General features: G+C 60.7%; 3 protein-coding genes across 4 annotated transcripts; all 3 read right to left on the reverse strand.

Annotated features, from left to right (window-relative positions):
- Positions 1 to 10047: 10047 nt before the first annotated feature.
- Positions 10048 to 11025, reverse strand: GPR119 (G protein-coupled receptor 119). The gene has a single exon (XM_009988855.2). It carries the CDS (start codon positions 11023 to 11025, stop codon positions 10048 to 10050), a length of 978 nt encoding a protein of 325 aa, XP_009987157.2.
- A 3035-nt stretch (positions 11026 to 14060) lies between these two features.
- Positions 14061 to 20514, reverse strand: SLC25A14 (solute carrier family 25 member 14). Of its 2 annotated transcripts, XM_086619879.1 has the most exons (9): positions 20416 to 20480; positions 20194 to 20341; positions 19859 to 19953; positions 18250 to 18335; positions 17373 to 17468; positions 16618 to 16742; positions 15399 to 15534; positions 14928 to 15008; positions 14061 to 14525 (listed from the first exon to the last, which is right to left on the reverse strand). In XM_086619879.1, the coding sequence occupies exons 1-9, from the start codon at positions 20477 to 20479 to the stop codon at positions 14484 to 14486; spliced, it is 873 nt and encodes a 290-aa protein (XP_086476005.1). In that variant the 5' UTR covers position 20480; the 3' UTR covers positions 14061 to 14483. The 2 variants fall into 2 exon arrangements, with proteins under 2 accessions (XP_086476005.1, XP_086476004.1); XM_086619878.1 differs by lacking the exons at positions 14061 to 14525; positions 14928 to 15008 and having other exon boundaries at positions 15492 to 16046; positions 20416 to 20514.
- A 436-nt stretch (positions 20515 to 20950) lies between these two features.
- On the reverse strand, positions 20951 to 24417 carry RBMX2 (RNA binding motif protein X-linked 2). Its single transcript, XM_086619876.1, has 6 exons — positions 24409 to 24417; positions 24209 to 24324; positions 24062 to 24113; positions 23864 to 23993; positions 23561 to 23741; positions 20951 to 21865 (listed from the first exon to the last, which is right to left on the reverse strand). The coding sequence occupies exons 1-6, from the start codon at positions 24411 to 24413 to the stop codon at positions 21414 to 21416; spliced, it is 936 nt and encodes a 311-aa protein (XP_086476002.1). The 5' UTR covers positions 24414 to 24417; the 3' UTR covers positions 20951 to 21413.
- Positions 24418 to 24621: the final 204 nt, after the last annotated feature.

Consider the following 24621-nt stretch of genomic DNA (forward strand, 5'->3'; position numbering starts at 1 on the left):
CTGAATGAGACACGTGTAAAGGAATGAACACTTTGGGTTATCAAAAAAGACACATTTGAGGAAATGCTGTTTGGAGGTTTTTGTAAGACCACAAGAGACCATTTCTAAGCAGGAAAAAATAGAGAGAGGTCGTGCCCAGCAAAGAAACAGGGAGAACAGAAACGGGGCATTGCTTCTTCAGTTTTCTAATTTTGGATGAGAACAAAGAACCAGAGCTCTGCAAGACCTTCTCTACAAAGGTGCTTCCCAGCAGCTTGTCCCCAGCATGCACTGGAGCACGGGGCCATTCCTCCCCGAGGTGGGGGCACTCTCATCACAGGAGCTGCCCAGGGGTGACAGTGACACCATTTAAAGTTCAGTGGAGCACTTTTTGGGAGAAGCCAAGTGAAGCCCAGTGTGAGGTCAACGACTGCCTGAAGGACGAGGATGCGTTCGGCTCGGCATTACATCAACAAACGCACTTCTCAGCACCAACGGGCACGCACGACCTGCGAGAGACGTGGGCAAAACCCAGCGAAAGCCTCAAAGACAACCAGAGACGCTGCTGGAGGACAGACTGTGGACTTGCTCCAGCCACTTCACGAATATCCCACTTCCAGAAAATTTATTATTTATGGGCTCTCCATTAAACGTAACCAGATATGATCTCTGACAGACGCAACACATGATCCCTAGACGTGAATGCAGCAATATTTTTTTGTGCTGGTACAAATTCGTGGTGTCAGATTAATGCCCAAAGGTGCCCACAACGGGCGTGATTAAGGCACCAGCAATCCAGACCCGGGCTCACTGTCTCCTCGAGCCATGGCTCAGGTCACCCCTTTTGAGAGGCCACACCAAGATCAGTAAAAAGGTCAGAGCTAAACCCCTCGATTTGTTCCCACAGGAGGATTTGGGTTTGTTTTCGACCTGAAGCCACATAACAACGCTCATGCCTTACAGAGCAATCCTTAAAAAGCCACGCCGGCACACGAGAGCATGAGCAAACCCCAAAATTATTATATTGCTGCCAGATTTCCAGAACAAGCAGTTGACTTTCCTGTAGCCTTCTTCCCAACGGACACCTCGCGTGCCAACGATGCGTTCTGAGGCAGTGCCGAGGCAGAAGGGATTCCTTCCTGTGATTCCCTGCATCAGGATGTAAGATTTAAAGAGGATTCGATGCCTTCAAATCACGCTTTGTGTCCAAAAACATTACCAAACTGCAGGAGGAAAGGAGGGAAGTTTGTGTGTCTGCTGTGAAACTTCATTCCAATTTACAGCTTTTTTTCATCCAAGCCAATTTTTTCCCAACACAGGAGCTGGTTTAGCACTGCCCTGCCCGTTTGCTACGCTCCTCCACAGCGCCTAAACCTCTCCAAAAGGCAGAGCAGGACTTTCTTGGTTTTAAACACTTACCACGGCACGCAGAGCACACGGTACAAGCGCTCTGGAAGAGAAGCGCACAGCCTCAGACTGGAATTCCACAAGTCACAAATATTCAGAAGTTACAGAAAATGGAAGTTGATGAGATCACGAACCGCAACATATTTTTCCTTGCAGGCACAGGCTGGAACCCGAGCAGCTCCCTCACAAGCCGCAAGCAAAAGTGAACGTATTTTCTGGGTAGTGTTGGCCAGAAACAGCGCTAGAGAGAAGATTCCCAATGCACTTTAGAGTAAGGAACCCCTCCTTACGTCGGATTTTCCACCCTACGACTGTCAGAAGCCACGGCCAGCAGCCACCTTCAGAGCCCACTGCCTCTCTTCCATCATCTCAGCCAACTGCCCTTCAGCTCGAGCTCCAGCCGCATCCCACCCTGTGCAAAGAACGGGCACAGAAGGAAGCTGAAGCTGCAGGAAAGCTGCTCTCCCGGGCACAGCGCGGGAGAAAAGCCGACAGAATCAGGCGGTGCGACCATGAGGCACGAGCACTTTTCCTTCATGCTGACCTCAACGAAGCATCCTTGGCTATTTTGAGCAGGTCTGCTCAGGAAGGGACCACCAGCACAGGAGCAAGCCTCAGGCTTTCACGCAGTTTTACTGAGGCTCTGCAGCCAGCCGGGAAAGGCAGAAATCTGCAGATTCCTGCATTTGCAGTGAAATGCTGTGCAGGAGGTAAGGGCAGGGAGGAGGAGAAAAATTAGGGTTTTCAGTGTCAGACCAATATCAGCATTTCTAGAGCGCCACACATGGCACAGGCATTAGCATGCCCTTCACCTCCAAGCACATCCAGGATGTATCACCAGGGATTTTCAGAAGAGTGAATTTTTAGGAGCAAGATACCAGGAGCTGCCATAATGCAGTGACTAAAAATTATAAAATAAAAAAAAAAAAAAGAAAGAAATTGACCTGGACTAGAAGATTCCTCACTAGAAAAATGGATCAGATATGGGGAAAAGGTGAAGATGCTTAAAGATGAGCAGAAAATGCCCATCAGGATGCCCTCTCACACAGCAGCTGGCTGCTGCAGGTGGTTTTCACCTCTGGAAAAAGATGCTGAGCTGTGTCTCACGGGAAGGCACACGGCGATCTCCTGCTCTCCAAAACAGCACGGAGGATGCCCAGCCCTGCCTGTCCCGTGGGTCGGTTCGGATTCGGGCCTGTGCTGATGCTAAATATGGCTGTGGCTTTCACAGCACACGTTTAGAAAGGGCCTGGACAGAGAGAGGAAAGATCTCAATGTTCCAGGCATAAATCAAGGGAAGTATCTACCCTCGCCGGGTCCCGTGCCAGACCCTGGACAGGACTTCATTTTCCAGCCACCAGTCCCTGCTAACAGAGCTGGGTGGTTTGCCTTAATGACCAGTGAAAAGAAAAAGCAACCAGCAACAGTGAGCAACGCGAGGGGAGAAGCACCATTTCACAGATCGCTCCTCCACCGAGCGCTGAACGTTCTGGCTGCCCGAAACGCGGGTTTGTGCCAGGCTCCTACCGCTGTACCAGGAAATGGGAGCCCCACGGGGCTTCCGCTGCGGGATTTCTGCAAAATCTGCCCTGCTGGGTTCACTAACGTTCAGGCAAAGAAGGACAGAGCTGTGCCCGCAGCCTCACGCTGCTTGAGGGGCACGGGAAGCAGCTCACCAGGGCCCGAGGGACCCACACGCTCCGACAGCGGCCACCACTGCTGCCCGTCGGACACTCAGACGGTGTTCTTGACATCCAACTAGTTGCTACGAAGCAGAAGCCGGGACACAAACCTCTGCCCCGTAGCTCAAAGGAAAAACAACCAGTAACGGGCACTCTGACACCTTCGCACACCTCAAAGCATGTTAATCTCACCCTTAGAGCCCGCGTAGATTGTGCCCGCTCACTGATCTGCTCATCGAGAGGAACTCCAGAAATGGGCTGACCCAGACTTTGCTATAAATACGGATTTACCTCTTGCCAACATTGGCAAATACATGAAAAAGTATTGCCCAGCCTGAACAGGGGCCCCTTTTCTCTTCCGCACGTTCAGAAATAAACTGGGCCCCAGGATACGACCTGCCACCTGACTACACAGCACTGGTTTTAAGCTCTAAAGAAATGCACTTTAGCAGAAACCAACGCAGACGGCATCTGCAGTAACCCATGGGAAAGCACAGAGAAAAAAACAGCAAGGAAGGAAAAGCAGAGAAGACACTGAGGCTTGGAAGTTACATTTTGACACCAACCATTTGCTTGCTGAGATTATTTCCCAGGTTCAAAGGCTCCTGTTGGGCTTGTGCACGCTTTGCTACCGTACTCCTGGCTTAGGTGTCATGGTCGGAGCTTTATAATCACCAGTTTGATCCAGAAGCTGGCACGCTGACGAGACCAGCGGACTTCTGAGAGTTACTTCTGCCAACTCTTATACAGCCCTACCCGCCAACACCACCAATCAAACATCACTGGGGAAATGCACTTTTGGGAAAAGCACAGAAACCCCACACTTTACCTGCGCACTGCACAAGAAACACGGCAGGATGCTGATCGTAGCTCAGTATTTCAGCCAGCTCGTTCATTTGGTTGGAAGACAGAGTCCGGTCGAGCTCCCACACTCAGCGCAGCTCCACGCAAGACTCCGAGCTCCAGCTCCGAGCACAAAAGGAACGCTGGGTCCCGATGACGGTAAAACTGCCAGGCACTGCCCGCGGGCAGGCAGCGCCAACCCGGGCGCTGAGAGCGCAGGCTGGGACTGGAGCTGGCAAACAGCGGCTGCATGTGTCACCATCAGTCTCCAGGGACTGACACCAGTAAGCAGATTCTGGGATGTGGGAGACGGACGAGCAGGTGGAGAAGCGATTAGCAGCCAGCACATCTGAATTCCCACGGGATTTCAAACGGCAGTGCTTCCGAGCGCTGGAACGCCGCTAAACAAACCCTGTTTGCACGCCTGAGATTAGCTGCCTTCGCACGGAAAGGCACAGCTCCAGTCATCCTTGATGGCAAGGGGCACACCGCTCGCTTTCCTTGACTGGGGAAGCTTGCACTCAAAAGGAATATTAACTTCAGGCAAGCTAATTGTTCTAGCAGGGCACTGTGGGGAACAAAAAAAAGAACGAAAGAAAGAGACAAAACCAGTCCCTCTCTTCCCTGACTCCGAAAACAGCACTCAGCAACTCCGAAGGGCGCTCTGCAGCGTTTCCAAGCGAATGCCGTATTTCCATAAATAATGTGGAGTAAATATCCACAGCAGCACAAATACAGAGACCTGATCGAGCATGTCTGAGCTGTGCTGCTTGCTTACAGTCAGAACCCAAATAAACGGGGGAAAAACATCCTTTACCAGTGTGTGCACCCAGACCCAGACCCCAACGGTCAGTGCCTCCCTACGGGCCACCCTCCCCGACCACCCTGGCCGTCACATGGAACTACTGCATGTTCCACAGAGTGCTTCTAGGGCTCTCGTGTGGCTCTGACAAACCTCCTTCCCTCTCGACACAACGTCTACAAGTTGTTTTGCGGTAACACCAGGATTTACAGGGCATGAGCAACTCGTTATCCATTGCCTGGGCTGCAGCTCCGGGCTCCAAAGGGACATGCCCGACCCCGGGCAGCTCACTGGTCACATCCCTCCCCATCCCACCAGCCCCACTCGCAGCACGCCTGGAGAGCAAGACCTGCTGCTTCGTAAAAACTGCCCAAAAAAGCTCACATTTTCCAAAAGGTATTCCTGAAAGGCCAGGAGAAGAAACCTGTCCAGCAAAGGGACGCAGGGTTAACTATGCAGACCTACTGGGGGAAAAAAAGGAAGAAGAAAAAAGAGGGAAGTCCCAAAGAAAACTCCACCAGAGTCAGCAATCAGGATCATCAGAAAATCCTACTGCAAAAACCCGGAACAAAGGGGAATTGCTGCTCCCAGACGGGCAGTGCCAGCGCGAGGACCTGACCAGCTCCGTCTTGGTCGAGAGTGGAGCAGCTGGACGCAGTGGGACAGCGCCGCTTTGGGACGGACGTGTTGGCACCATTAGAACGTCAGCAGAAAAGTTGGGGATTAGGGGAGAAATCTCACACCATCTTTGGAAGGTGCATGGGATGCCGCTCCAGCAACACCTTATCTTTGGAATTACATGGAGATCGAGCTTCACACAAGCTCAAGTCACCCACACCAGAAACATGACCTTAAACTACGAAACCCGACCTTGCAGTGCCTCAGGCAGAGCTTTCAACAACTTCACACAGAGGGGTTTTAATCAAACATAACAAAATCCCTCAAACAAAACACTAAGAAACAGCAAACCCAACCAGTCAGCTTCCGGAGCGGGGAAGCGGTGAAAGGAGCAGGAAGGAACGCAAGTTTGCCGGACAGACTCCGGCCTCAGGCTGCCTTGGCGTTTCACCCATCATCTCTCAGCCCTGCTGCAACATTCTGCAGGCCAGAGAAACACCGTGTTTGGCTACTGCAGTCGTGCCAGTGGCGTGTGCGGGGCTGGACCGCACGTGGGGTGGGGAGTCAGCCACCCGAGGACCAACGTGCCCGTGCAACGTGCCACGTCAAAGAGCACTAATTAACTGGGACAGTAAGAAACACGTAAACGTAAAGAAGCTCGAGTGCAACGTTGAAGGAACTACACAAACGCGTGCGTGCACACACACGTGAGCCACAACCGAAGGATGGTTATGGAACGGGGCTGTGGGAGTCACAGCCCACTGGTAGCTGTGGTTACTGGTGCGAGCGGGCCCCACGCTGACAGAGCTGCTGCCCACGTACGGGCTGGCAGGTGCAGCCCGAGCGGAGTTACACCGCGGGGCACGGAGCCTGCCTGGCGCTCGGAGGAGAGAGAACCGGCCCCATCCCACCACCACCACCACCCCCCCCAGCTCCACCCCGCCGCCAGCACCACCCCCGGCCCTGCCCCACCACCACCACTCCCAGTTCCATCCCACCACCACCACCACCCCCCCCAACTCCACCCCACCACCACCACCACCGCCACCCCCAGCTCCACCCCACCGCCACCCCCCCTGCCGCGGTTTCTCCCGCCCCTCCAACCCCGCCACTCCCGGAGCACCGCAGCGGCCCCACAGTCGCTCGGTTCGATCGGTTCTTTAAACGCGACTCGCTTCTCCCTCCCGGGCCGGCCCTGCGGCACTTCACCCGCAACCGGCCCGGGCACCCCCCGCGCGGAATGAGCCCCCGAAACCGCCTCCCCGCCGTCCAAAGGGCCCCCGGCGCGCGGCGTACCGGAGCCACCGCCAGCAGCGGGCCCTGACGCTCCCAGGGCTCCCGCGAGGCTGCCGGATGCGCCGCTCCGGGACACCCCGTCGGTGCAGGCCGGTGCGCGCTGTACCGGACCGACCGGCAGGCCCACACCCCGCCCGGGGACGGTGGCGAAGGCCAACAGCTGCGGCCGCCCCTCCGCTCTCCCGCGGCGGGGACCCGGCGGGAGGGCCCGCCGAGGCGGAGCGCACACCGGCCCCGGCCCCGCCGCCGCGGCCCGCTGAAGCGCTCCGGGCCCAACCGCAGCCGCCGCCCCGCTCCCACCCTCGGCGGCGGCCCCGGGCCGCGAGCGCGGCAGGCTGGGCCCTGCCCAGCCCAAGCCGCGTCCCGGCCCCGGCCCCGGCCCCGGCCCCGGCCCCGGCCCCGGCCCCGGCCCCGGCCCCGGCCCCGGCCCCGGCCCCGGCCCCGGCCCGCACTCACCGCCCGCCGCACGCCCGGCCCCGCCGCGGTCGCTTCCCGCGAGCATCCGCCCCGCCCACCGCCCCCCCCCGCGCTTCCGCCGCCGCCCATTGGCTGCCGCCTCGCTAGGGGGCGGGGCTCGGCGCGCACAGCACGCCGGGACGGTGGCGGCCTGCGCATGTGCCGTGGCGCCGGGCGGGTCCCGGGGGCGGATCCCGGGGCGGATCCCGGGGGCGGATCCCGGGGGCGGATCCCGGGGGCGGATCCCGGGGCGGATCCCGGGGCCGGATCCCGGGGGCGGGTCCCGGGGGCGGGTCCCGGGGGCGGATCCCGGGGGCGGGTCCCGGCTCAGCCCCGCTGCACCTGCCGCGTTCCCCCCCTCGCTGTTCTCCCCCCGCCGCGGTCCCTCCGCCACGTCCGCCCTCTGCAGCCCCCGGGGCACCGCCGAGCCCGGCCCCGCCGTCTCGCAGAGCCACGGCCGCTGGAGAGCCCCCGCACCGGGGGCTGGGGCGGGCCGGCGGCCCTGGCTGCCCGCAGCGCGGTGCCCCAGCCCCGGTTCACCGGCTGCAGCCCCCGCCCTCCCGGTCACCGGAACGGAGAACAGCGCGGCGGCGATGCGATTTATTCAGCTGAGGGTCGGCAAGCGGGGGGAGCGCTCTCCATCTTTCCCTCTTCCCCCCGCGGGCAGGGATGAGCCGCCGCTCCTCGCCCCGTGGCCCCTCCCGGAGCTCCCGGTGGGTGCGCGGCGCCCGGTGCCGCCGGGTCGCTGCGCGGCTGCAGCGGAGCGGTGGCGCGGGGGAAAGGATGCTCCCGCTGGCCCGGGCTATCCCAGCGGGATCTGGAGCTGTCTTCCCGAACCGCTCCAGCCCGCGAGCTCCTCGCCCAGCCCCGGGCTCGGAGAGGCGCAGGTCAGCGCCGGTGCTCGGTATAAGGGGTCCTGCGCCGCAGCAGGTGCTCCGTCCCAGCCCCGGTGTGTCCTCCGCCCGCACAGGCGCTCGCCAGCGGTGTCTCCTCGCCCACCCGACCCCCCCGTGTCCCTGTGGCACCCGGGAGGCTGCCGGAGCCACGGTCCCGCTGCGGACGGGGATGCCGTGGTCGCACAGGCCAGCGCAGCCAGGGCTCGGGCTCGCGTTGCTGGCGCTGCTCCGGACCCGCGGTCTCGTCTGGTTCTGCGCTGGGCCACAACCGCTGCCAACCGCTGGCCCTGCTCCGGGGCTGTGGCAGCGGAGCCGCCAGTCGGGAAGCAGCAAGAGGCCCCCACGCGCCAAGCCTCTGCGCGGGTACCCACCCACCATGGTCCCTGCGGGAAGCACGTCAGAGGGAGCAGAGAGCGGCTCCAGCATCACCAGAGGCTCAGTGAGGACAAGTTGGCTTCACGAAGCGACGGCCGGTGGAGCTCAGGCTCCACGGGGAACAGGCCACCAGCACGCCGTACGGACAGACGAGGTGTTGGTCCCCAGAAACACATCAGACTGGATCCACCTGCGAGGCATCAGCCCGCCCCCAGAGCCAGGACTGCTCTGGAGAGGCCTTTCCTCAGGCTCGTTCCCTGTTCCCGGCCAGGAACAGCACGTCCCGTGTGACGCTGGGGCTCCAGCCTTTCCCCGCAGCGGTGGAGCCACAGGGGGCCTCTTGGTTTGGGGTTTTTCTTAAGGCGCTTGTATTTTTGCCACTTACTCGAGGACCAAGGCAGGTTCTGGACGCACACTGGAGCCTTGAGCCTTCATGTCTACTGGTGGGACGAGTGATGGAGGTGGAAACAACCGCTGTTTTATGCACAGCACCCTCATTTCCAGATTAGGGCACGTTCTCAGCTGGGAAACCTCTTTCCAGGGAAATATCCTGCTATGTGGGTTACATGGACGTGATTTCATGAGAAGCAATTAAATATCACCATGGCCTCTGGCAGGGCCAGCAGGCCGGCCACCGCTGCAGCGTGCCGGGATGTGCAGAAGTGCTCCTCTGGGATCAGTCAGCGTACAGGGACCCTTGCAGCCCCAAACCCAGCCCTGCAGCGTGGCGGGACACGGCAGCCCTCCTGCGTGGGGCTTTCCCTGGCTCCACGGCAGCTGTTCCTCCCACTCCTTTGCCGCAGCTCAGCGTTCAGCCAGTTACTCATTAACTCACTTTACAGCCCAGGGCAAACAGCGACCACACGGCCCGTGCTGCCCTGCACCCTGCCAGGCGTGCAGCTCCCGGGGCTGCTCCGCGTTTGCCGTGCCAGCTCCGGCGCAGACACAGCGGCTGTGAGGCACAGCGGGAGCCATCTCGGTGTCCCCGGTGCCATGGCACAGAGCCCAGACCCAAACCCCTCGCCTCTGCCTGGGGTGGGCACAGCCCAGAGCAGGGGCAACCCCGCCACCCCTCCGGCTGCAGGTTTGACTGCAGCAGGGGACGGGTTTGGGGGATGGCCCAGGCTGCGGCTGTAGGATCACGAGGTTGGTTTAAGAAGGGCAGCGACTGGGACCGCTTCTGGTCCTGGAGAGATTTAGGACCCGCACACACCTCCCAGCCTCTGTCACCTGGTCCAAGAGCCAAGGGGGACAGAGCCACCGCTGTGCCAGCAGCCCTGCCGTGGGCACCTGGGACTCGACACCCAGAGAGCTGGCACTGCGGGCAGGTGGATCCCAGACCTGGGCAGGAGAAGCCAGGCAGCGATGGGGGAAGGATCTTGGCCTGTGGAGCGAGCGCTGAGGGTTTGGTCCCAGGAGACACAAGGCTGCTCTTGCTGAGGGTCTCCAGGCAAAATCTAACGCGTGCCACACGCCAGCCATTTGGGGTGCCTGGAGCTGGTGCAAAGCGGGCTGTGCTGTGGCCCTGTGGGGCGGTGGGCAGGCTGGAATTTGGCCATGCTGATGCCTGGGAATTAGCATCCAGACGGGTCCCACCCCGTCTGTGGTCTCCTCCACAGCTGGCACGCCCCGAGTTCACGGTCCCAGCGCAGGAGATAAGCTGGAAAGCCGGTGCCAGCTGCTCCTTACCGTGTCAGTCCTGGAGCCGCAGGCAGGACACAGTGGGGAGAGACTTGGTGCCTCTGCCAGGGAAACGGTGGCCGTTCCTCAGGTGAAGGAGAACTCTCCTCTTCACGCCCGCAGCCAGCTGGGAGAGCTGCAGCCGCACGTCCTTCTGCCAGTAGGAGTAGAGCAGGGGGTTCAGGAAGGAGTTGCACAGCCCCGGCAGCCAGAGGTAGTTCTCGGTGACTTTGGAGGGGAAGCACTTCGGACAGACAGTTTGCACGATGCTGGCGATGAAGAACGGCGACCAGCACAGCGTGAAGCACCCGATGAGCACGGCGACGGTGCGCATGGCCTTCATGTCGCTGGTAGTGCGGGATGGGGGGCAGCCCCCCGCCAGCCCGGCGTGCTCCACCTCCCGGATGTGCTGCACGTGCACAGAGGCAATTTTCAGCATGTCGCAGTAGAGATAAATGAAGAGAAAGAGCGCTGGGAAGAAGCCGACGAAGAAGACGGTGAGCATGTAGGCAGGGTGGAAGACTCCAAAGAAGGAACACTTGTCCTGGACAGAGACCTGAAAGTCTGGGATGAGGACTGGGAGGAAGCCGATGATGGCAGCAACCAGCCAGAGCCCCACCAAGCGCACGCCGACCCGCAGGCCTGTCACCAGCTGGATATAGTGGAAAGGCTTCCTGATGGCCAGGTGCCTGTCGCACGCCACCAGAATCAGGGAGAGGATAGAGGCAGCAGAAGAGGAGGTCACAAAAGCCATTCTCAGGACGCAGAACATCTGGGAAGGATGAAAGGACTCGGAAAACTCATCTACGACCAGACCCACAACAGTGAAGCCAACCATGGTATCCGCAACGGCGAGGTTAAGGACAAAACAGAGCCCCTTGGAGCCGCTCTTCTGGATGAGGCGGAGGAGAACGATGGCCACCAGCGCATTGGCGGTGATGATGAGTGAGGCCAGCACAGCGAGGATGACTCCCAGGACTGAGAAAGCCATGGCTGTCCCCTGCGGGGCACAGCCCCCGGTCGGCGTGTCCCCAACACGATTCTAGGGCGTCCCTCACCTGGGGCTTCTCGGCGGCGGGCAGCAGCGCGCGAGCCCCTCGCTCTCGGGTGGTGCAGCCAAAGGCCGGGGTGCAGCGGCGTCTCTCAGGCTGGGGAGCAGAGCTCTGCCGAGCAGCTGCCTGCCGGAAGGGATGGGTGCGCTCGCAGCGCCCGCTGTGCCCACAGAGGTCCCTCCCCTCCAGCCGCGTTTCCAGACAACCCTGGAGCAGCGGGGTGAGCCACGAGCACCTGGGCAGGAAGCTGCCACGATGGCACACGGGGTGGTGGGCACCCCCCAGCCAAGCCCCGAGGACCCGAGCAGAGCCAGTGCCCGTCTGCTGTGGGTGCTGGTAACAGGGAACAAGCCACGAGAGCTCCCAGCCTCGCTGGCACGTGTAGGTGGCACAGCTCGTGGGGCTCCTGCGGGGTCAGTGCCAGACCCAGGGCAGCCCCTTCCCGCAAGGACCGAGGGAACACCACGGATCCCTCCTCGGAGCAGCAGCCATAAAGGTGACCTGGCTGTAACAGGGAAAAGCACCGACAAGAGACGTCTGCGAAAAGACAGATGGAGAAAACGTCTGCCAGCCCGGGAGCCCGGTGCAACCCTGGCAGGCGCAGGAGGGAGACTTCAACGCCCTTGGTAAGGGCATCTGGGAGCCCAGGGCATCCTCCGTGAGCCCAAAACAAAGAAACTCCCCACCCTCCCCAGGGACCTGCCAAGCACGCCGCAGTCCGAGCAGCTGTCCCAGGAGCTGACATCCTGTGCCCACCTCTGGATCCACGTAACAGTACCCGCTGCCTCCCCAAAACAATGCCCCTCTCTGCCCGAGAGCTGCCCCTGCGCCAGCGGCTCCGCGGCACCCTGGGGACCGGCCCGGCTGACCGCAGGCTCCGTGCCGTGGGGCATCTCCAAAGAGAGACCTCATCCACCATCCATTGACCTCGCTCCTGGGAGCAGCTCAACGAACGGTGCCGTAACGCTCTGAACGAAACACCTCCCCTGCTGCAGAGAACCTACACTAATACTGAACAGAAAGTTAAACATTATATACACGCTCGCTTGCTTTCCCAATCGGATTTACCTTGCCAGCAGTAACCTGGGACAAAGGAATTCAGGGAAGCAAAGCCTCCACGTCCTTGTGCGTCACAGAACACCACCAACCCCCTGCCGCGTCCTGGCGGTGGGCAACCCCCGCGGGCTGCGACCACGGCTGCTCCATCCCTTTTGGCACAGCGCCACGAGCCACCTCTCCTGCCTCGTGAGCCGGAAAAACCCGAGGTGCCAGGAAAAGGGCAGGCTCAAGCCTTCCTCTGCCAAACAGTAACCTGAGGAGCGCGGCGGGCGGGGGGAGGCTGAGAGCAGGACCCCGGGCAGGACACGGCACTGCGGTGGGGAGGAAGGATGCTGCAGATGTACGAATTGTCCCACCTCCCCAGGGCACCACGGGACTTCCTGCAGGACCATTGCTCAGCACCAGCGATGCCCCAGTTTGAGCCCACAGCTGGTTCGTCAGCCATCACCGGCAGCAATTCCTCCTTCCCACCACACCACTTGGTATTCCCACTTCCCCGAGCCCCAGTTACAGCCCCAAATACTCCAAATCGTGGCCTTTATTAGCCCCTGACAGGCATTTCCCTTTTACCCCGCATCAGCCCAGCTGCTCTGATGGCTTCCATGAAGGACTTAACCAAAAGCCGCTGGAAACCCAGATGGACCAGATGAACTCCACATACTTGCTGACTCCTTCAGAAACCTCCCAGCAGATTTGAAGTCCGGATTCCTCCTCGTCCTCATCCATCAGCCAGTGGCCCTCCCAGCACATCACAGTCATTTACGTCTCGAGTCTTCATCAGAGTTTCTACCAAAGTAGCAAAGACTTCCCCAACGTGAGGAGAACTTTAAAGGAGAGGCTACAAGCAGAGCTTTGCTCTTTTCATCCCCTGGTGCCCCAACCGCTCAGGGTGTGGGCCCCCCCGCTGCTCAGGCTCATTGAACACCCGTCCTACCACCTCCTCTGCCAACGCTGGAGCTTGCCCGGTGGGGCAGCGTGGGTGGCCAGAACGTTAATGGACTGCAGTTCATGCACCTCTCAGACGGACTCGCATTCACCCACCACCGAAGTGTTTATTTACTTTGCAATATTTAGAAATCCTCTTCAAGAGAAAAGCCAGGCGAGGCGCGTGGACCTTGTCCACTTTCAACCCACTGCTCCCCGTTTCCGGCAGCTCGGAGGCACGGTGTGACTGCGGAAATGACCCCCCCAGCCTGCTGAGCTGCGGCCCTGCAGTAACACCCCTGTTCAAGGCGCGATTTGCGTCCAGGAGCTTCTTGGAGCCGCCTTCGCAAAACCACCAACAACTCTCCCTCGTTTGTCCAGGCTGGATTTGGCTGGGCGTCCCTCCTGCAGTTGCAGAGAGGGAATCTCAGCTTCCAGCACCCCCAGACAGGCAGCGCTGCCGCGCGTCACCAGGGACCTTCACCCAAACTACAGCCCCCGGTACAGAGGAAAGGGAGCAGGGACGTGGGAGCTGCTTGCTTTCGTAGCCATACACGTTTGAAACAGAGACAAGCAGAAGAGGATGACCCAAACATCTCGCTTGATGCTCTGCTTAGCACTGGCAATGTCAGAGCCACCATTTTAAGGCGGTGGGACACCCGAGTTCAGCTTTAACCACATTAACTTGCTTTAAAACCACATAAACGGGAACGATGGAGGCGAGAAGGCGAAGAGACTGTGGTTTTGCAAAACTAAGCTGAGAGTGCAACACCGTAATTTTCTGACGCTAACAATTAAACTTTGTTTTAGAAACGTTTCTGTTGTCACGAATCCTCAAGATGGCTTTTATATATACATGTATTTGGGGAAAAAAGACAGATCTATATATAGATCCTGTGCTGAAACACCAGCTTCTGTTCTCTCCAAGGGCACCATCTGCTCTGGCAGATACCTGCAGTAAATCTGCACGAACACAAACTCGAGCCACCCAGTCAATAAATAATTTAATGAGGTTACAGCTCTGCAAGAAAACACGACAGCACCCCTTCCCAGCCTCCAGCCTCACCCCGCCGGCACGGCAGAAAAACGCACGCGAGCCGAACAACAAACCACAGCTGCACCAAAAGGCCTCTGGAACGCACGGATCTTCACAGAAGATATTGCTCCAGGCCCAGACACTGGTACACTGTCAGCACTTGCCTCCGTGGGAAAAAACATGCAGCACCTCCATCAGCCTCCCAGTTACACCTCAGCCAGATCATGCTCCAGGGACCATGCATTTAGGGGAGGGGGAGAGCCCAGACCCACATGTACCAAAACATCAAAACATGGGATGGTGAAACGAAGAGGAAGGCTGCAGCAAAGCGCTCCGCTGCGAGTCCTGAAGATGACTCTCGTGGAATGAAAACAGCTGTCAGAAGGGAAGTCGCTTCAACTGCTCGTATGTGATAAAAAACTGAAGGGAACGTCAAGGAATTGGGTTAAATACGTGCGGCAGCGGTGCCGGGCCTCCCGGCACGACCTGGCGAGGCGGGGCAGGCAGAGCACCAGCACGGCACAGCGGCAGACCAGCGCGGGAAGCCCCTCTTCCAGGCGGTGCCAACTGGTCTGCACAAGTGGCAGAGAGAGCTGTGGGACCAGAGCCACCAGCAGAGCGAAGAGGCTGACCCAGAGGCAAACCAGTCCAGGGCTCTAACCCCAGACCGGGACCTCCCCAGGACAGGGAGTCCGCTTTGGGCTGCCATGGGGAAGACAAGGAGGTGCCCCATCAGGGTGTCAGCTCTGCACTTCCCTTCACAGCCTGGTTTTCCCCTGCCTGTCCACACCCATGACCTCCCGGCAGCACACCGAAGGATACGATGATGTTCCAGGGACCCAGTCGAAGCCAGTTGGGCCAGAAACCTTTATAGAGTGCAAAGAAGCCCTCGCTCTTCCACGTCTGGGAGGAGAGAAGAAACAGATCGATTACGAGACACACCAGGTCCACACTCTGCCCATCTCCCCAGTGCCACGTGTGACACAATGGACCTTTACGGCCGCTGCAGGCAGCAGACCGGCAAGTGGAGATGCAGTTAAGTTGTGTGAAGTGTCACTGACAGTACGTGAACCGAATCAAGCTGCACCACCCACAAAGCTTTGCCCCAGAGAGTTGGAAGGGCACTCGAGCCGATGGCGACCTCAGGGAAGTGACTCTAGGCCCTTCTCTGGTTTGTATGAAACACTCAATTCTGCTGCTGTAGCATCTAACGGCTGTATCAGCGGCGTGTGGCACCGGCATCTGGCCAGCCTCCTGAAGACAGGGATTTGCCCACGTCTCTTGCCCCCTCACCTTCACAAGGCCATCCAGAGTGCCCTTGTAGAGCTCCGTGCTGCCCACTATTGCCCGCTGGTTCATCATCCGTGTCCGCACCACGTCCACAGGGTTGGAGGCAATGGCCCCAGCCAGCCCGCAGGTGAAACTGGAACTACACACACCAAAACAGGAGAGAGGAACAGCTCTAACACGGCCGGCCCGGCTCCAGCAGGACTTGCCGCAAGCACAAGAGAGGACCTTTCTCTGGATTTTATGAAAGGCATCGGGCAATAAGCATTCGCTGCGCTACCTGTTCCCACCCAAAAACAGGCGGCGGCAGGAGCCGTACCAACCGCCTCAGCACCCCAGAGCTCGGGGAGGGGAAATGCTCAGCGTTGTCTAACCAGACCCTCGCCAGAGCCCACCGCTGGGTCTCCACGGGCGCAGCGTCTCCGGGTGCTGTCAAGGTGACACAGACCTGAAGGCAGCCTCTTGGAAGCGCACATCCTTCTCACCAGAGCAAACATTTCTTCGGGGCGGGGAAGGAGGGAGGAAGACCAAAAGCAGCAAGAGGGAGCATGGAACTGCTAGCCTCCTCCCTCCACGTATGGTCTAGTGCTTGTCACCTTCAGCCCACAGCAGGCAACCCCAACGGAAGCACTGCAGCACCTCCAGCTAAAGTGTCTGCCAGAAGAACAGGAAAACGTAGGTGAAAAAAGACTTTGGGAGGTCTCTAACCCACCCCCTGCTCGGAGCAGGCTGACTTCAAAACTCGGTCAGATTGCTCAGGGTCTCGGTCAGCTTCGCGAGCCTCAGTCCGTCCCACCAAGCTCTTACAGCAGTGGCTGCAAGCTGGCAGCGTCTGTTCAGAGGAGGACCCGGGACTGGAGCAGCTCTTTCATCCGACTGCTACAGGGAGTCACCCCCCCCCAACTCCTGCCTTGCTCATACCAGGGCACAGACACGGAGCAACAGCGTTTCACGTCGTCAGCGAGCTGAAACCAAGCTGACATTTCACATCACCAAAGGATTTCTGCCAGGCTCTTTCTCCACAGAGGTCTCTCCAGGGATACTTGCTGGTCATTCGGAGCTGCTCCAGCGGACACAGCAGATCCCTCGGAAGTACCAAGCCTGTTCTCTGCAGCTCCAGAGCACTTGCTCTATAAACAAGTCTCAGCCCAAATCCCACCTTGCTCCTCTGCTTCGCACACCCCTGCGCAGCCTGGAGAGTGCAGCAGCTGCGGCAAACACTCACACGAAGTGGGCGAAGATGGTGTCGCCCATCAGGCCCGACAGGATTAAGTGCTTCTTGGTGATGTCGTAGACCGGCAGTTCCACTCCGACCACGATGGCGGCTCTTTGAGCTGTTGGGACAACACCCTGCAGAGGACAAACACCAGTCACGAGCACAAACTGCTGCCTGGGGCCTGCAGCTACTGCAGCAAAACATCTCCCCAGCTTCCCCTCAGGGGCCTTTTGCTGCCAATCCACCCTGTGTCCTCCTTGCCCCATCTTGCAGCTGTGGCCCTTCAGGCAGCCCAGCTCCCTGCCTCCCAGCTCTACTCCAAAGCCAAGGAGCATTCCTGCACTCTGGCAGCGTCACTCCAGACAGATGAACTACACAGCAAAGAGGCAGGTAAACTGTCCTGCTCGCTGCACGCAGGGTCACTTCCAATGGGCTCCAAGACACACCGGACTGAGCATCCTTCCTAAGGCGGACCATGGAGAGGATCAGCCCCAAATTCAAGGGACGCTCCCGTATTTGAAACGTTACGCACACCAGCTTCAGTCCTGGAAAGCAGGTGTGCCTGGCCCAGAGCAGACGTTGCCACGGCACAGACCCCGTCTCTACCACCCATGTGCTTCTGTTTGTCCGGTAACCAGAAGCAGAACTTTGCTACTACCCTTGGTTCACAGTTCTCTTCAAGAGCTGCACCTGGGCGTAGCAAACGAGCCGAGGAAGCTGTTAGTTCTGCTACTAGCTGTGGCATTGCAGCAGCGGGTGCTCACCCTCCAGAGGCCTCGGGTACCCTCCTGCTGGTAGATGTCGATGAAGCTGCCAATCATGCCACCCTGGAACAAACTGCCTTGAGCCTGCATTCGAATCTGAAAGAAATGCCGAGAGTCAGCGGGATGACATCAGCGGGATGACATCAGCGGGATGACATCAGCGCCTGCCCCGGAGGGCAGAGATACCAGCCCAGCGGACCTGCTGGGAGGAAGAGCAACAGAGCAACTCAGAGCAGCCACCGCCACCCACGTGCCCGCTCCCTGCAAACCACACCGCCAACGGTGACGGCCGGCAGGAGCCGGGACAGCAACAGGGTGGAGCACGGTGCAAAACTCAGACAAGACAGAGAAGGGACAGGCGAGGCCTTCCCACTCTGCGAGCAGCCCACGGAGGGTGATCTACACATGGAGAAGGTGGGAAAGTTCTCCAGGCTCTCTTTGCTCAGAGCAGAGCTACCTGATCCCAGCAACCCCGCAGTGGGGAATGGAGGGGACCAGGCAGTCCGCACCGGGCTCTGGTCACTCCACGTAGCAGGCAGCGAAGCACCGCACAGCGACCAAAGGGAAAGGAGCCGAGAAGGTCCGACGAACAGCTGGCTACTGCCCCGCTCGTCTCGCCCGGCCAGGACAACAGCCTCCACCCCTTGCCGTAACCGATTTCAGGATCTTTAAAAGCTGCGTTCTTCAAAATCTGCCTACTGCCCTGGGCTTCTGTTCCCCTTCATAAAACCCCCAAATTAGCAGAACCGCTGGCAGCAGCGGCTCAGGGAGCACCTCGCTGCAGCTGGGAGAGACGCACCTTCAGTGGAAAGCAGCAGCTCCCACAGGTCAAGCCACAGCCAGCCCGGAGCTGCCTCTGGCCACGGACGCTCCTTACCTTCAGCACATCCGTGGGATTGGCAAGTGCCGAGGAAATCACCCCCGAAACCACTCCGCAGATTACGTTGATCAGCAACGTTTCATCTGCAACCAAGGGAAGAGAGTCAGAGCCTGAAGGTCTAAAGAGGAGACGCGCAGACTGCGCTGAGCGAGCGAGAAGCACTGGGAAGAGCAGAGAAGCCCGGCTGGCAAATCCCAGGGTGAAGTGGCAGGGGCAGAGGCTGGCCAGCGACCACCAGCCCCCAGCACGCCTGTCCCCGCGCCTGCCAGGGACCCAAAGCAGCAGCTGAAACGCTCGGCAGCAGGCTCGCAGGGAGAAGCGGGTCTCCCTGACGCGTCTCGCCGATCAGACAAGGAAAAGACTGCGATACGTGAAAATTTTGAACAATCATCTGAGATTTCAGCGTCCAGTGATGCGTTTCTCACGATGGAGACAAGCCAGGACAGAGGAGACAAGAGAGGGACAACCCAACACTTCTCCAGGCAATCTGGCACCGATTCATTTTGATCTGGAGCCCCAGCTGGCCACGCTCGGAATATGCAGCCACCTTGAGAGAACACGGAACAGGCCCAGGCAGAGAAAGTTAGATGCAATTAGTTCCCGGGGGTGGGTGGGATAATCCACGACTTCCAGGCCCAGTATTAGGGTGATGGTTACGTTGGGAAAAGGCACAGCCCTTTGCTGGTACTGACCACAGCACTTCCCAGAGGAGACCGGGCCACTGGCTGCCCCAGGCCTGCAGGGAGACAAACATTCAGAGAGCGGAATTCCTGACTGGGAACGCTGCGGCAGGCAGCGGGGAGACGTGCAGCCCGGCGCACGGAGCCACGCACTGGGACGGGCGTCCCTGGAGAACAGAGCAGCCCCTGGAAAGGAGCCGCGGCGCTGCCCAGCCCTCTCGCTGGCCGGCACGGAGCACCCGTCTCGCCCTCCCAGGGCGGAATGGTGTTACCACGTTCCCTCGTGTCACACCAGGGTTTAAAACTGCGCGTGCAGATCCTGGTGCTCCCCCAGCCAACGCTGCCCCGCTCTCCGGGCAGGAGCCGCAGGGGCCCTCACCACCAGAGGTGCACGGGTCAAGAGCGTTCTGTGTCCCATCTCCACGGCCGGAGCCGAAGCGGAAGAGCCGGGCAGCACAACGCCTGCCCAGCTGAGCTGCGTTCGGGCACACGGACTCAGTGGCTCCAGCGGGAAGACGGGAGAGACACACTACCGAAGCCTTCAACCCACGTGCCACATCTGACAGACAGATGGGACGTGATGTCTTCCCCGAGACTAATCGGAACCGACAGACGAGCCGGGCTCAGCGATAACTTTTTTTTTTTTTGGCTTTAACGTTGCAGAACAGAGATAAAGGCTTGGCAGGAGGGGGAGGTGTGTGGCCAGGGGCTGTGGGCAGTGCCAGGCACAGCACGACACACATCTGTGCTGAAACCTATCCCTGCCATTACTGTACGAGCAAAACCACAGTGCAAAATAACGGGAATCCCATTTCTGTGGGAATCTCTAGCTGGGAAGAACAAAGGAAACGAGCCAAACCGCCCAGCACAGAGATCACGAGGTTTCACGCCGCACCGAGCCGGGAGGCGCCTCCGCCGACACCGACCTTCCATGCGATCCACGAACAGCCGCTTCAGGCTCTGGTAGATGCCGATCTTGATGGTGCCGTAGGACGCCTGCCGCAGCAGCGCCGGGGCGATCCTGGCCGGGGGACACGCGCGGGTCACCCCCGTCACCACCGAGCTGCCGGGGCCGGGGCACCCCGCGGAACGACCCGGGCTCCCCGCGGAACGACCCCGGGCTCCCCGCGGACCGCCCCGCGCTCCGTCCGGCGCGGCGGGCCGGCATCCCCGCTCCCGACTCGGGAGCACCGGGAGCACCGGGCCGCCCCGCGGGCGGCGGGATGCCGGGATGCCGGGGGCGGCGCGGCGCGGCGCTTACCCCGAGTAGAGCGCGCGGCCGCCCTCCTCGCGGCAGATGCGGAAGAGCGCGTGGAACATGCCGCGGTACCGGACCTCGCGGAAACGCGCGTCCGCGCTCTGCCCCTGCACCTGCAGCCGCGTCTTGGTCAGGTCCACCGGGAACGTGCCTGCGGGACAGCGGCCGTCAGCGCTACCGACACCGCCCGCCCGCGCCCCCCCGCCGCCGCCGCCGCCGCCTCACCGAACTCGGCCACGATGGAGGCGAGCCCGCCGTACACGAAGGGTTTCCAGTTCAGCGCGGACATGGCATGGCGGAGCGCGGCCGCCGGCGCGCCGGGACCGACACCGACACCGACACCGACACCTGCCTCGCCGCTGCGCGCCCGCCCGGAAGCGGAAGCGCGGGGCGCGCGCCCCCTGCCGGAGCGCGGCGCTGCGGGGGCGCGCACCGGGACCCCGCCGAACCGTCCCCCCCCCCCCGCCCCAGCGCCTCCTCCGCAGCCGCCCAGGCCCAGCCCGGCTCCTCGGGGGGTGCCCCCCCCCCCCCCCCCCCGGGAAGCTCCGTAAGCACCGGAAACCGCACCGGATCCCGGCGGGAGTCGGTGTTGCCCGGAGCAACCAGATCCAGCTGGAAACCGTCCCCTCGCCCCCCCGCTCACCGCAACCCCTTCCCGTGCCCGCCCCCCGCCGCCCTCGGGTCACGCCGGACCGAACGCTGCGTGAAGGAAACACGTGCCCGCTCCACTGACCGGGGGGCACCAACGCCGCTCCCGGGGCTCTCTCCCGGTTAACGGGTCACTTTTATTAAAACAAACCAAACTGCCAACACCCCGACACGGCAGCGCATCCCGCGGGCTCCGCCACAGACACCGGGCGGGCTCAGCACGCACCGCCGGCACGTGAGGCGAACAGGACACCCCCCGGCATCTCCCTGCAGTGCCCAGGGGGCACCCCCACCAGGACGGAGCAGTTTTGGGGAAGAGTGCATCCCGCCGCTCCCAGCCACCAGCTCCACGCTGCGGCACGGGGTCCGGCGCGCCCGCGAGTCCGACGTGGCAAGAAGGGCTGAAGGAGGCATCAAAACCCGCCCGGGCGCGCGGCACGGGCAGCAGGAGCCAGGTGGAAGCTGGTGGAGGCGAACAGTCCAGCTGTGGTGCCCACAGCCACACACGGAGGCTCCAAGGCTCCAAACTGGGGCGGGCTCGGGGCCCCCCTCAGCCCCCAGTTTGCACCCAGATCTCAGCAGCAGCTGGAGCCCCTCGCCGAGCCCCGCTCCCCGTGCCTGGGATGGGGCTCCCGGGCGCCGCGCTCCCAGCGCTCCCGGGATCTGCCTCCCTCGGGACAATCTTCTCGCCAGCTGCTGCGCCCGTCGCCCTTCCTGCCAGCCTCCTCTCTCTTCTCCCTCTCGTCCCACAGACTGCTTTGGCCCCTCTGGTCCTGGCAGCTCTTCTCCCCTCTTCTCTCCGAAGGCCTCTGGTGCCTCCGCTCATCCTCTTCTCGTGGCGTCCTGCTCCCAGGCTTCCTCTCGGAGCCCTTCCAGGGCTGCTGGCTCCCACTGGCACAGCGCTCGTAGGCAGGGTCCTCCTTCTCCTTCTTAATCTTGATCCGGGGGTGTGCCTCCTCTGCCAACACCGCCCGCTTGGCAGCCCGCGAGCTCTGCTTGTGCCGCTCTGCTCTGCTTCTCTCTGGATCTGAAACACAACAGTCATCTTCCAGGATGGACAGTCTGGCATCAGCTCCCCAAGCCCTGCCTGGCACCCCACCACCTTTCCAACTCCCCCTCCATTTTAAGTCCTCCCCCTCCACCCAAGCTTCACAGCCTGTTCCCCTGCTCCAAGAGATCCTACCCCACTTCTAACCCCAAGACTTTCCTGCTCCAGCCTGAGCCACCCTACTTCCTCCTTTAACACTGGCCACATCAAGTCCTTCCCAGCGAGGCTGCCCTCAGGCGCTGCCACACAGCTGGAGCACCAAGCGCTTCCCTTTCATTCTCTTTTCTAACATCCAGGCAGGAAGAACATCATCAATCACTCAGGGGAAATTGTCTTCTCCAGACCCAAAGACTCTTTTTCCTCTTCGTGCTCTTTCACCTCTCTCATTTCTGTGCATCTCCTGGAACATCATCTTGTCCCAGCTCTTAGTTTTGTCACCCATTTTCTTTCCTCCAACCCTTCTCTCAAACTGGGACTCCAGCCTGACCGACAGGCCCCTCTGCCCCGCACTAAGGGCCCATCCATCTCACATCCTCCTCCACGCAACTTGGTGCTGAGCTCCTCTCTCGCCCGCAGGCAGGAGCGCAGCAGACAGGTCCCAAACCCCAACAGCACGAGGGCTCAGCTGCAGCTACACGGTGCCCCAAACGCCCGCTGCTAATGCCCGTGTGCCGCAGGCAGAGCCCGGCTGGGGGAGGAACGGCTCCTCTGCACACCGTGCCGCGAGCTCCAAGCCAAATTCCGAACGATGGACACCCCAAGGACACCGCACCTAACCGGCTCATCCCGAGAGCCACAACCCATCCTGGATGGGTGCCACCTGGAATCGTCAGCAAGTCACAGTAAGCAGCTCCTCCCGCCAGACTCTGCTTCTAACACTCCGCGGACTCTGACAAAGGTAACTTTTTAGGATCTCTGCTGCACAGGTGGAAAAAACCCCACGGGCTTCTCAAAAACCCATCAGTACAGCTGCCCAGGCAGGTCCTTTACATGGCACATCCATTCGAGTTCCATTTGGATGTACTCTACGTTCTTCTGCTTTCTTCGGAAAGATACAGAGCCGAATCCCGCGGCATTGCCCGAGAACAGGAGGTACTCGCACCCTCGGACGGTTTCACTTATGCTGAGGTTTTAGGTCTACTTTCATGGAATAGTTGGGGTTGGAAAGGACCTTTACAGGTCATCTAGCCCAATCCTCCCTGCTTTCTTTGGCTTCCGTTTCCAGCCACAGATCCTTATCCGGATCTGCTGGTTTTGTGTTCTATTCAACTCAGTTATCTTGCGTAGGCCACAGAACAGTCATTCCGTACACCTGCAGCGCTCCAGTCCCACAACAGCAGCATCCACGTTTTGAGATCAGGTAGTGCTTTTCCGAAACCTTCCCCCTCCCCATCCCGCACAGCACTGCTCACCCCTGCAGTAACCCTGCAGCCTGGCAGGCTTTTTTCCAGGAAAAGTGCTATTATTGTCTGGAAGACACAGCTCTCCAGAGGCTGGGGGAGGGCAGTCACAGATAAGGGCACTCAGATACCCCTCAGGAGACCACGAAGTAAAGCCTAGACATCAGGGATGTGGCTCTTTCCAAGAGTTCCCCGAGCAAAGGACCCTTGCGAAGCCAAGGGCTCTGTGCAGACGCTCCCACCCAGGGGAAAGACTGGCACGAACACACCTCACCTTTTTGCTTTTTTAAGGGCACATCATCATCTTCCGACAGGGAATCGGATGACGTGTGAGGGGGCGTTTTAACTCCGCAACCCTTTGCGTGCAGGGCTTTTGTGACGTCATCCAAGTCATCGGAGTCTTTGGGGGGCCGATAGTTGGCCACGTGGTCCACGCGAATCGTCCTTGCTTTGATCTGCGAGGGGAGCCGTGCTGTCAGCCAAGGCACAGCCCAGCTCCCGGGGCTGCCGGGGCTCCCGCCCGCCGCGAGGCAGCACCTCGGGCGCCACGGCAAGGCCGGCCGCCCGCCGCACTCACCTTGATCCCGTTGAAGTTGTCAACGGCGAGAACGGTGCTCCTCTGGTCCTCGTAGCACAGGAAGCAAAAGCCTTTGGACTTCCCGGTCTTCTTGTCCCGCACCAGGTTGATGTTGACGACCTCCCCGTACCTGCAACACACTCTCAGCACCGAGGCGGCGCCAGCGGCGCGGCGGGCGCGGGGGGCGGCGGCACTTACTGCGAGAACACGCAGATGACATCCCCCTCCGTCAGCTCGTAGTGCAGCCCGCCTGCGGGAACGGAAGGAAGGGGGAGAGGGAGGGGAGGGAAGCGGCCCGGCACCGGGCGGCCCGGCCGCACCGCCCCCCCCCGGCCCGGCCCGTACCGATGAAGATCCAGGCGCTGTCCTTGTACTCCGCGTGCCACGACACCGCCTCCTGCACGCCCAGCTCCGCCTCCCGCGCGTTCAGCTCGTTGATCAGCTTCACCTTCGTCAGGGGGCTGCGGGGGGGAGGGGGGCGGCGGCACCGTCAGCACCGGCGCCGAAGCGCCCGCGCCCCCCCCCGCCGCGCTCCGCCAACCTACTTCATGGTGGCGCCGCCGCACACTGCGCATGCGCGCGCGGACGCGCATGCGCTCCGCCTGCCCTGCGCCCGAGCCGAGCCGAGCGCCGCCGAACGGAGCCGAGTCGGGCCGGACCGAGCCGAGAGCTGCCGAGCAGGGCCGAGCGCAACCGAACGGAGCCGAGCCGGACAGGACCGAGCCGAGAGGGGCCGAACGCGGCCGAGCCGGGCCGAG

Source organism: Tauraco erythrolophus, chromosome 13 (genome assembly GCF_009769465.1).
Source record: "Tauraco erythrolophus isolate bTauEry1 chromosome 13, bTauEry1.pri, whole genome shotgun sequence".
In the NCBI taxonomy this organism is placed as follows: domain Eukaryota; kingdom Metazoa; phylum Chordata; class Aves; order Musophagiformes; family Musophagidae; genus Tauraco; species Tauraco erythrolophus.